Source organism: Dama dama, chromosome 16 (assembly GCF_033118175.1).
Source record: "Dama dama isolate Ldn47 chromosome 16, ASM3311817v1, whole genome shotgun sequence".
Lineage (NCBI taxonomy): Eukaryota > Metazoa > Chordata > Mammalia > Artiodactyla > Cervidae > Dama > Dama dama.
The window spans coordinates 16627016-16639370 of NC_083696.1; the positions used below are offsets into that span (position 1 = coordinate 16627016).

A 12355-nucleotide genomic window follows, 5' to 3' on the forward strand; every position below is an offset into this window, starting at 1 on the left:
TATAACACTATATAAGCTTCATGTGTACAATAAAACATTTCAACTTCAGTTCAGTTCAGTTCAGTCCAGTTCAGTCGCTCAGTCGTGTCCGACTCTTTATGACCCCATAGACTGCAGCACGCCAGGTTTCCCTGGATACTACCGAAAGTAGAGAGTGCTCACCATCAAAAGCTGAGTTTCCCTCCGTCACAATACAGTGGCCCCTCTTTAGTCATTGTGCCCCACCCACACCCCTCTCCCTCCTAGTAAGAACTACTCCATTTTCTACATCTAAGTTTTACTTTTTTTCAATTGCCAGTGTTTATTTTGTCCCTTCTCTACTTCCCATTCTTAGATTGTCCATTAGTTTACATTCTTTTTAATAAGAACAGCACTTCAGGCTATGAATTTTCTTCTGATGCATCTTTGGTGTCATCCTGCACTTCCACTTGAGTATCTTTGCTGTTAACCTCTAACATGGGTTGTTTAAGTTTTCTTTTGGAGAGTTTTTTTTTTTTTTTTTTAATTTCCTTATTGTGGTATTTTTTTGGTAACCACTTGCTATTAATTTCTAATTTTCTTGTAGTGTAGTCAAAGATATATCTTGTATTGTTTTTGCTTTGGGATATTTACTGAGAGTTTCTCTTTGGTAAAACATATGATCAGCTTCCATAAATGACCCATAGGTAACAGAAAAGGAGGTATATCCTCTGTTTGAAAAATAAAATTTTTTATATACATCCATCAAATTGATCTTCTATATTCATGGGAGTTTGGGTCTATTTGATCTGTTAGAGAGAACTGTGTGACTGTCTTCCTCTACTGTTTTGTGTCTATTTCCTTCCTTTTGGTTTTTCCAGGAGTGTTTGCTTTAGAGATACCCTGAGATACAAGGCATTTCACACATAAAGACTCATGGAAGTTTTATTGACTTAAGAGGACTGTGCCCTTTGTCAACATAAAATGATCTTCTTTGCCTTGATTCTTGTCATGAATTCCATTTTCCATTTTCTTTTATGATACTACAACTCCTGTTTTTAAATTTGCATTTTCCAAATAAACTGTTCTTTTACAATTAAACTTGTCAGTATGAGGGTGTTACTTTTGGTCATAGGTTTTATCTTTCTGTGACATTTCATTTGGGGAATTTAAGTTCCTTTGAGTCCTTTGGTTTCTTAAAGGAGCCTCCATCTCCATTTTGGATTCTTTAAAACAAGTCTCATTCCAGTTTATTTGGTTTCAATGAATGAACATAAGGAGTGATGACTCACTCTCCAAATGGTTGCCTCCAGTCTGCCCCGCTCTCCATCAGAAGTCACATAACTTGTTTCTGTGAAGTGAATGCTTCTAAGGTCAAGGAAGGAGTTTCGTTAGTGACTGTTTAAGGAAATGAGAAGAACGTTCTGGTCACTGTATGGAGGGGGCCAAATGATGTGGGGAGACTAGGAGGCTGTGATAGGGATACAGCTGAGAGAGGGTGATGGCTTGACAAAGAGGGTGGCATCAAGCACCAGCTCCAGGCCACACACTGAACTCTCTTTCCCTTATGCAGCACTAAGTACTAGCTGTCATGCTAGGCATGTCACCCAATTTTCTCATTCTTTATGAAAAAATTAAATACTTTCATTATAAAGTTATATTAACAACAAGTTGTTATTCTAGACAAAACAAAATATTGTGAAAATGAAAGTCGCTCAGTCGTGTCTCTCTGCGACCCCATGAACTGTGTAGCCCACCAGGCTCCTTTGTCCAAGGAATTCTCCAGGCAAGAATACTGGAGTGGGTTGCCATTTCCTTCTTCAGGGGATCTTCCCAACCCAGGGATTGAACCTGGGTCTCCTGCATTACAGGCAGACTCTTTACCATCTGAGCCACCAACAAAATATTGCTCCCACACAATTTAGCTCCCAAATAAATTTAGTATTTCCCTAAATACTAAAATGTATGCCCAAAGAAACAAGTCTTCACATGCAGCTGACTGTATTACTAGCAGTACTTATACAAACATCTTTCCAGAGCCAACAGAGGCTATAAATTCTCATGGATGTTAATGTCACTCCATTCACAGGACCCACAGGGCAACCGACTGATGAGCACCCCTCCTCTGAGACTCTTCCTGCCACCCCTCCTCTGACATCCTCCAAATAGAAAAATAACAGAACAAGAAGCTAGCTCCTCTCTGATGAACGTGGGTGATGCGGGAAACCAGGGCACATGGAAGGGAGAAATACACTGACATGGCCCCTTGGGAGGGGTGGGAGCTTTGGTCTTCCCTCCCAGGAAAAGAGAGATTTGGCTTTTCATCATCATTTTGGGACTTCCCTGAGGTTATTCCCTAATCATGACAGAAAAGTGAAGATGCTAGAATCTTTAGACCAGAGTCCCTAAGGTTCACAGGTTTCATAGCCCTGGGCATACTTATAGATAGAAACAACAAAAGGAAAAAAATGATACCGATTCAGAAGGAAACAAACCTGCTGAATCAGGTTTTCCCCCTGTAGCACACAGTGACTTTCCTGGACAAAGGAGAAGAAATAACATTACTCTGTAAGCAAAATTACCCTTACTTGGAAGCTTGCCACAGCCTGTTACCAAGCATCCTGCATCTAAGAAGCAGCAGACGATAGTCCTCAACTGGATCACACGTGAGGAGCCCTGTTTGAATAAAGAAGGTAGGGGTGGGGAGATTGTGACTCCACAATCCGGAATCAGATTTGCAAAGGCTCCCTGCACTGTTGTTTAACACTGTTCAACTGCCTCATTGATGCCCTTTCTTCCTGTCTCCCCTCTTTTCTATCTGCTAACCCAGTGTCTTGCCTGGGATGAGCACAATGATGAGGTTACTAAGTAGAGGAATTTGTTAACTGGTTTAAAGGCTCACTGCTGCAAGGTATCATTCTCAATTAAATTGGCCACTTACTTAAGCAATCAAAAGTTGGTCAAATTGGAAAAAAATACTCTTCTGAGCCTGTTTCCTATGAAATGGGGGTGATAAATATTCACTGATATGCAGTAGACTAAGTGGGAAAAAATACTGAGGAATACCAAGTGGAAAGCAGTCTGGCATAGAAGCTGAGAGGCCCCTCATTAGGCTTAGGAGGTGGACTGGTATTTGGATTCCTGCTCCAACACCAGCTGCCATGCTGTGCAGGTTACTGAACTCCTCCCAGTCTCAATTTTCTCAGCTGTAAACTGGGAATAATGTCAACTTCAGGGGTTATCGCAAGATTCAGTGTACTAATGTACATAAAGTTAATGCTTGGGAATAAATGCCAAAGCATAGCAGATCAATAAACAATCATTTTATTACCAGAAAACTCTACCCAAAAAGTAGACACATGCCTCTAATTCCCCCTAATCAAACGGCACTTTTTTTCTTTCATTTGCTCAACCCATTATCCTGGCTGTCACCTCTCTCCTTCCAGTTGCTTTGGATCTTGTGTTACTTACTAAGGAAGCATTTATTTCCTTCCACTAACTGAAGCCAATATCGCAGGGCTGGATGGATGAGGGAGATGTCAGAGGCGGGGAAGGAAAAACTTCTCTTGACCAGCATGCTCTCTCTTACAGTTAATTTTCACTCTCCAGCACCCTAGCCCCAAGACCCCTTGGTAACCTCCCCCCGCCTGCCCTAACATTTTGCCACCAAGACACCTGGTGTTGAGGCTGGGTGGGTATTTCATTTCTGTCCAGAGCAAATGTTGACAGTTGCAGCAGAAACCAGGGCACACAACGGCCTCAAGTGAGTGGGCTTTTCTTCCCTTAGATACCAATTAGGGGGATGCACACACAGCCCTGAGTGTGCCCAGCTGCTGACACTCTCAAGACCAGGCTGGCTTGGCCTCAACTCTGAGGCCTGGAGCTGTGAGTGCTTCTATTTCCAGCCAATAAACCTGAGGGCAGTGGGAAAGTAAGGGCAGTGAGGGTGGGCAAAGCCAGGTACTGGAGAAAAGAAAAGGGTGGGAATGCGACTCCCTTTTTTTTCTTTATACTCTCTGGTCTTTGTAAGAGACATGATTCATGAATGGGTCCCCTAGATGAGGATTTAGATGCTCTGTGGGTAACAGATAAGAGTGCAGCCTTCTTGCAGAGAGTAAATTCATTGAATACTCCTCATAAAGTCAATAATGTCAGGCTTATCAGCTGTTCTCATTCCCCACTCAGCCCCTGGGGAACCAGGACTTGAAATAAAGGCCACAGCTCCAAAGACTGGAGAGGGGAGGTGCAGCACTGGCCTGGGGAGGGGCCTCCGCCCTCCTGGGCTGAATTTTAGGCAGGTGGGGGAAATCTGCCAGGCCTGAACTGCCCAGAGTCCTCAGCTTCCCAGACTGACAAATCCCACACCAAACCCATACACTGAGGGAAAGGAGGAGGCACCTCTGGTCCCCTTAGATCCAGCAGATGTTTCTGGGAGGCTCCCTGGGGCTTCTTAGGAAGAGCAATGTCAGTTGTTAGCATAAGCTGTGCTCCCAGGACAAGTAGAACACCTCCTCTTTACCCATTGGAGACCAGAGTCTCCAAGGGGAACAGAAACTAGGGAGATGAGGATCAGGTTAAGATCCGGAATTGAACATCTTGACTGCGTCCTTCTCCTTTCCTGGCTTCAGTGCCCAGCTCCCACAGCCAGGCCTTACAGTGTTCCCACAGGGAGAGTCCATCCTGTCCTGGGTTCTAACTTAAGTAGCAGGTATACAAATGGCTCCAGCCTCTTCCCTACATCTGTCACATTGCCGGCACTGTGGTACCCAGGCCTAACCCTGACTTCCTCTGAGCCAAGGATCTCACTACCAAGGCTCCTGCCTCAATTCATCTAACTGAGCCTTGGCTTTCAAATGCCTGTTCTAACTCCTGGAACCCCTGGATAAGACCCTACCCAGGTCCCAGCATGCTTCTCTGAGACCTGTACCACTGATCTTGAAACCAACTTCCCAGAGCAACAGCAACTGCCCCTCAGCCTCGAGATCTTCCTGCCCCTGGACTCCCTGTGTCTTTGCCTGGCACTAGATGGAAATTCCTAGGAGTGACTTTACCTGAGCCCCCAGAGTGGCTTATCCTTACCTGGCAAGGTATCTGTGCTCTGTCCCTGCAACTGAGAGATCCCAGTGTTCTGGGAATGAGTTTCTGTGAAACTCAATTTTCCCATATCTCTACTCTGGCCTTAAAAGAACTTCATGAATATTTAGTGAGTCAGTGAATGAACCATGGTCCTAGCACAGAGGCTCTGAGTACTAATCTAGCCAGAAGAGTTTATTGAAGGCATCATGCTCTGATTCAAATAACCTTTTCCCATTTTCTCTCATCTAAACTTTACAGCTTACTCCTTGGAAGGAAAGTTATGACCAACCTAGACAGCATATTAAAAAGCAGAGACATTACTTTGTCAACAAAGGTCCATCTAGTCAAGGCTATGGTTTTTCCAACGGTCATGTATGGATGTGAGAGTTGGATTATAAAGAAAGCTGAGTGCCAAAGAATTGATGCTTTTAAACTGTGGTGTTGGAGAAGACCCTTGAGAGTCCCTTAGACTGCAAGGAGATCCAACCAGTCCATCCTAAAGGAGATCAGTCCTGGGTGTTTATTGGAAGGACTGATGTTGAAGCTGAAACTCCAATACTTTGAGCACCTGATGCGAAGAACTGACTCATTTGAAAAGACCCTGATGCTGGGAAAGATTGAAGGCAGGAGGAGAAGGGGACGACAGAGGATGAGATGGTTGGATGGCATCACCGACTCAATGGACATGAGTTTGGGTAAACTCTAGGAGTTGGTGATGGACAGGGAGGCCTGGTGTGCTATGGTTCATGGGGTCGCAAAGAGTCGGACAGGACTGAGTGACTGAACTGATACTGATTCTGAAACTTTACAGCAGGGTATTTAATGTCCCCATGATCTTGCCCACTTTTCTAGCTGTATTTTTTAAAACTATTTATCCATATATAGACAGATGTTCTTTTCCACTGTCCCATAAAGCCCATTCTATGACTGTACTGATTCCTTTTCTTCAAGAATGCTTTCTTCCCTTTCTTCATTTATTCACATTTTGTTCATTAAGTCTTAAGATCCAGCTGAACCTCACTGTCCCTCTCCCTGCCCTCCTTCCTGGAACTTTTTCTAACCTAAGACCAACTTCCTACAAAGTGTGGGACTTCTTGTTCCCTTATCTAAGCCTGGTCTTTGAAACTCAATTCTATGAAGTGTTATGTTTTAATTCTACCTCCTTGTACATGTGCCTTTGAGGCCATGGTCACTTCTTAACACCATCTTCAGGATAGGGTCCTCTTACAAGGAAGGTTATGAAATACCTAATCTTATAGAACAATTATTGCTTGGGATTATCAGAAAAATACAAGTTCAGAGGATTAATGTCAAAGGTCAAAATAAAAGCAAGTAAAGATAATAATATTAAGAGCTTTCATTTATTGAGCATCTACTGTGTACTAAGTGTATACCAGATTTCCTATCATTCTTGTGAAAACTTACAGGCTGGTATTAATTTTAGTCCTACTAGTTTAAAAAAAAAAATTGGAACTCAGAAGTTAAATAACCAGCCTGAGGTCACAAAGCTGGAAAATAACATCCCTGGGTTTGAGTCCAGATCTCTACAACTCCAAAGCTCTTGACCCATCAAGTCCTAAGGATCTGCATGGTCCAATATGTTGGCTATGAGCTATAAGATGCTATTTAATTTGATTAAAATCAAAATAACATTCAGTTCCTCATTTATACTTAACACAATTCAAGTGCTCAATAGTCACACATGCTAGTGGCTACTGTCTTAGACAGTACAGACAGAGGTCATTTCTAGCATCACAGAATGCTCTATTTGACAGTACTGCTATAGGTAGTCTCTGTTCTCCCACTAGGATATAGAGGAAACCTGGCTCTGAGCAAATTATGACTGGATGATACGAAGAGAGGACTCAGCTTCTTAAAAACTAAGTCTTTCCCTTTGTGAGCTCACCATTTGGTTTTTCTGCTAAGCAGGGTCTGGCTGGATTAAACAGCTGCACAGTTTAAGCTCTAAAACAAACTTGTACACACTCCAACTATGAGACTATCATTCTTCTAAGACCTGAAAGGCATCTGGTGGTAATACATTTTCAGAAAATTAGTCAGTCACCTTTCCCGCAATATTCTCTAGAAAATATTCTCCAAAGTATTAAGATTAACTAGAAAAATTGAATTTAGATGTTTTAAGTGAAAAAAAAAAGGTGATAAACATAAAATTAATTTAAGTTACAAAGACCGAAGAACAAGGATATCAGCTGCTAATGGGCTTTTGCTGATAAATCTTCTTGGGGAAAAGTAAACTATAAAGGACACAAAAGAATAATGAGAAAATAAAATTTAAAGAGTGTTAAACTTACAGAGTAAAACAATAAAGAATTGAAGAAAGGAGGAATTAATAACTCCAAAAGGAAAAATCTGTCCTCCAAAAACTGAACAAGATTATTTCTTTTGATTTTATTATGAAATGTTATATATTATAAATATTTGTAAAATATATAAGGATACTAATAAAATATAATCAAATAAACAGTGCATAGAACACATTCAAAAAGAAAACTATAAAACAGACAACTAAAGTATATGGTGTTTTCACTATTTAAAATTTTAGCCATCCTAACAGCTGTGCTGTGATATTTCATGGTAGTTGTAATTTGCATTTCCCTGATGGTTAACGATGTTGAACATTTTTTAACTTATTATCAATTCTGTAGTCCTCTACTTTACTTCTCTATTATTAATGACAACTTTAACTCCTTCTAGAAAATGTTTTTACACTTAACATCCTTGCTTAGCAGTTTATATAGAGTTTTGGTATTTGTTACATGGGGGACTAGTCAGGGAAGTATTCTAGGAACAGTGGAAGATGTCAAGTTAGATTAGAAATAAAAGGAGTAGGGAAATCCCTGGTGATTCAGTGGTTAGGACTTGGCGCTTTCACTGCTGGGGCCTGAGTTCAGTCCCTGGTGGAGGAACTGAGATCTTGTGAGTCATGTAACATGGCTAAAAACAAAAAATGAAGTAGTCTGTCAAGGCAGGCATTTTCACAAAATTTTTAGAAAATGATCTATTAAGGAAGAGGAATACGCTGAAATTCAGCAGATTTTATATTTTTGTGTTCAAAGGAAAAAAAAAATAAAAGCCCAAAATACAAAGTATGATGAGGCAGAGCTGACACCAGCTGAACACCTGCAAGCTCTGACTACAGAGTCACTCCTCATACCAGTGACCACACAGAAAACGGTTTCTAATTATCAGCTGGACAAGACCCGGTTTATTAATATTTATTGCAGGAAGATCACATGGTGTACTGATGGGAGAAATTACAAAGAAAATGGTAATTTCTCTCTCTCCCCCCTTGTTTTACTGAGATACAAACTGACATCTAGCATTACATAAGGGGTACAGCAGAATCATTTGATCTATGTACATACTGTGAAATGATTATTAGCAAGTTTAGTTAATATCCATTATCTCACATAGTAAGACATTTTTGTTTTCCTGTGATGAGAAATTTTAAGATCTATTCCCTAACAACTTTCAAGTATACAATACAGTTTTGATAACTATAGTTATCATGCTAGACATTACATCCTCAGAACCTATCTTATGCCTGTAAGTTTGAACCTTTTGACCACCTTTACCCAATTACCCCATCCCATACCACTTGCTCCTGGCAACCACCAATCTGTTCTGAGCTTGTTTCTTCTTAGATTCTACATATACAATCATACAATATGTCTTTCTGTCTTTTATTTCCCTTAATATAATTCCCTCAAGGTCCACCTATGTTGTCACAAATGGCAGGATTTCCTCTTTCTTGTGGCTGTATAATATTCCATTCTATAAGCATACCACTTCTTCTTACCCATTCATTTGTCAATGGGCATTTAGGTTATCTCCATACCTTGGCTATTATAAATAAAGTGGCAGTGAACAGGGGGTACCGACATTCCTTCAGAAGAGTAATGTCATGTCCTTTGTACATAAACAGAAGTGGAATCATTGGATCATATGGTTCTATTTTTAATTTTTTTGAGGAAACTCCATACTGTTCTCCAGAGTGGCTGTATCAATTTACAGTCCCCCCAACAGTATACAAAATTTTCCTTTCACCTGCACTTGTTAGCTCTTCTCTTCTTTGATAACACCCAGTCTAACAAGTGGAAGCTGATATCCCACTGTGGCTCTGATTTGCATTTTCCTGACGATTAATGATGGTGAGCAATTTTTCATGTGTCTGCTGGCCATTAAAATATCTTCTTTGAAAAAATGTTTCAGTTCCTTTGCCCACTTTAAAAATTGGATTTTGTTTTGTTATTGAGTTGTATGAATTCCTTATATATTTTGGATATTAACCCCTTATTATACACATATTTGCAAATATTTATTTCCAGCTCATAGGTTGCCTTTCATTTTGTTGTTTGCTGCACAGAAGCTTTTTAATTTGATGTTGTCTCTCGTTTATATTTGCTTTTGTTGACTATACTTTTGATGTTATATCACTGACAAGATCAATGTCAAGGATTTTTCCCTTTGTGTTCTAATAATTTTATGGTTTTAGGTCTCATATTTCAGTTTTCAATCCATGTTAATTTTTGTGACTGGCATGGTATAGGGTCTACTTTCATTCTTTTGCATGTGACCAGCCAAATTTTCTCATCCCCATTTACTGAAGAGGCTAGTTTCTCTATCAATTATTCTTGGCTCCCTTCTGAAATATATTAATTGTATATGCATGTGTTTATTTCTATTTCATTGGTCTATATGTCTTTTTAATGCCAGTACCATACTGTTTTGATTACTACAGCATTGTAATTAGTTTGAAATCAGGAAGGGTGATACTCCGAGCTTTGTTCTTTCTCAGGATTACTTTGGCTATTGCTTTCAGCTATTTCGCTAATGATGCTGAACATCTTTTTAATATGCTCTATATACCTTCTCTAGTGAAATATCTTTTTGTGCCTCTTGCTCATTTTCTAATTGGATTTTTTTTTAACTGTTGAGTGTTCAGTTCTTTAATACATTCTAGATACTAGTCTTCTATCACCTATGTCGTCTGCAAATATTTTCCTCTTAGACTATATCTTGACTTTTCATCCTCATCTTCTAAGCTTCTACAGAGCACTGTGTGGCCTGTGGGATCTTAGTTCCCTAACCAGGGATTGAGCCCAGGCCCTCAGCAGTAAACGTGTGGAGTCCTAGCCACTGGACTGCCAGGGAATTCCCTGAGTTCATTTTTATACAATTGTTCAAAAGGTTATCCTTCCTTTATTGAATAGATTTTACATCTTTGTCAAAAGTCAACTGAGCATTTTTTTAAATTGAAGGATAATTGCTTTACAGAATTTTGTTGTTTCCTGCCAAACCTCAACATGAATCAGCCATATCCTCTCCCTTTTGAAACTCCCTCCCCACTCCACCCCTCTAGGTTGATACAGAGCCCCTGTTTGAGTTTCCTGAGCCATACAGCAAATTCCCATTGACTATCTATTTTACATATGGTAATGTAAGTTCCCATGTTACTCTTTCCTAACATCTCACCCTCTCCTCCCCTCTCCCCATGTCCATAAACCTATTCTCTATGTCTGTTTCTCCATTGCTGCCCTATAAATAAATTCTTCAGTACCATTTTTCTAGATTCCGTATACGTGCATTAGAATACGATATTTATCTGACTCACTTCACTCTGTATAATAGGTTCTAGGTTCATCCACCTCATCAGAACTGATTCAAATGGGTTCCTTTTATGGCTGAGTAATATTCCATTGTGTATATGTATCAAAACTTCTTTATCCATTCATCTGTCGATGGACATCTAGGTTGCTTCCATGTTCTAGTTATTGTAAATAGTGTTGCAATGAACAATGGGATACATGTGTCTTTTTTAGTTTTCATTTCCTCAGGGTATATGCTTAGGAGTGGGATTGCTGGGTCATATGATAGTTTAATTCCTAGTTTTTTTTAAGGAATCTTCATACTGTCTTCCATAGTGGCTGTATCAATTTACATTCCCACCAACAGTGCAAGCATTTATTGTTTGTAGACTTTTTGATGACGGCCATTCTGACCAGCGTGAGGTAATATCTCATTGTGGTTTTGATTTGCATTTCTCTAATAATGAGTGATGTTGAACATCTTTTCATGTATTTGTCAGCCATCTGTAGGTCTTCTTTGGAAAAACGTCTGTTTAAGTCTTTTTCCCACTTTTTGATTGGGTTGTTTGTTTTTCTGGCATTGAGTTGTATGAGCTGCTTGTATATTTTGGAAATTAATCCTTTGTCAGTTGTTTCATTTGCTATTATTTCCTTCCATTCTGAGGGTTGTCTTTTCACCTTGCTTATAGTTTCCTTTGCTGTGCAAAAGCTTTTAAGTTTACTCAGGTCCCACTTTTTGTTTTTCTTTCAGTTACTCTAGGAGGTGGGTCATAGATGATCTTGCTTTGATTTATGTCATCTAGTGTTCTGCCTATGTTTTCCTCTAAGAGTTTTATAGTTTCTGGTCTTACATTTAGGTGTTTAATCCATTTTGAATTTATCTTTGTATATGGTGTTAGGAAGTGTTCTAATTTCATTCTTTCACATGTAGTTGTCCAGTTTTCCCAGCACCATTTATTGACAAGACTGTCTTTACCCTATTGTACACCCTTACCTTCTGTGTCAAAAATAAGGTACCCATAGGTGTATGGGTTTATTTCTGGGCTTTCTATCTTGCTCCATTGGTCTATATTTGTTTTTGTGCCAGTACCATACTGTCTTTATGAATGTACCTTTGTAGTATAATCTGAACTCAGAAAGGCTGACCCCTCCAGCTCCATTCTTCTTTCTCAAGACTGCTTTGGCTATTCGGGGTCTTCTGTGTTTCCATATGAATTATGAATTTTTTTGTTCTAGTTCTGTGAAAAATGCCATTGGTAATTTGATAGGGATTGCACTGAATCTGTAGATCGCATTTGGTAGTATAGTCATTTTCACAATATTGACTCTTCCTACCCAGGAACATGGAATATCTCTCCATCTGTTTATGTCTTTGATTTCTCTCATTAGTGTCTTATAATTTTCTGTGTACAGTTCTTTTGTCTCCTTAGGTAAGTTTATTCCTAGATACTTAATTCTTTTTGTTGCAGTGGTGAATGGGATTGATTCCTTAATTTCTCTTTCTGATTTTTCATTGTTAGTATACAGAAATGCAAGTGATTTCTGTGTATTGATTTTATATCTTGCAACTTTGCTAATTCACTGATGTTAGCTCTAGTAATTTTCTGATTCTATTAGGATTTTCTATGTATAGTATCATGTCATCTGCAAACAGTGAGAGCTTTTTACTTCTGCTTTACTGATGTGGATTCCTTTTCTTTTTCTTCTCTGAT

At 39.5% G+C, this 12355-nt stretch overlaps 1 protein-coding gene across 3 annotated transcripts in view; it reads right to left on the bottom strand.

Annotated features, from left to right (window-relative positions):
* Positions 1-12355, bottom strand: part of FKTN (fukutin) — an 88431-nt gene that overhangs the window by 10351 nt on the left and 65725 nt on the right. The window contains exon 11 of one of the 3 annotated variants that reach the window (XM_061163503.1): positions 2547-2634. The exons of the other annotated variants lie outside the window; for them this stretch is intronic. Within the exon in view, the coding sequence (XP_061019486.1) occupies positions 2547-2634 (88 nt within the window). The remainder of the gene's footprint in view (positions 1-2546; positions 2635-12355) is intronic. 3 annotated transcript variants of the gene reach the window in all.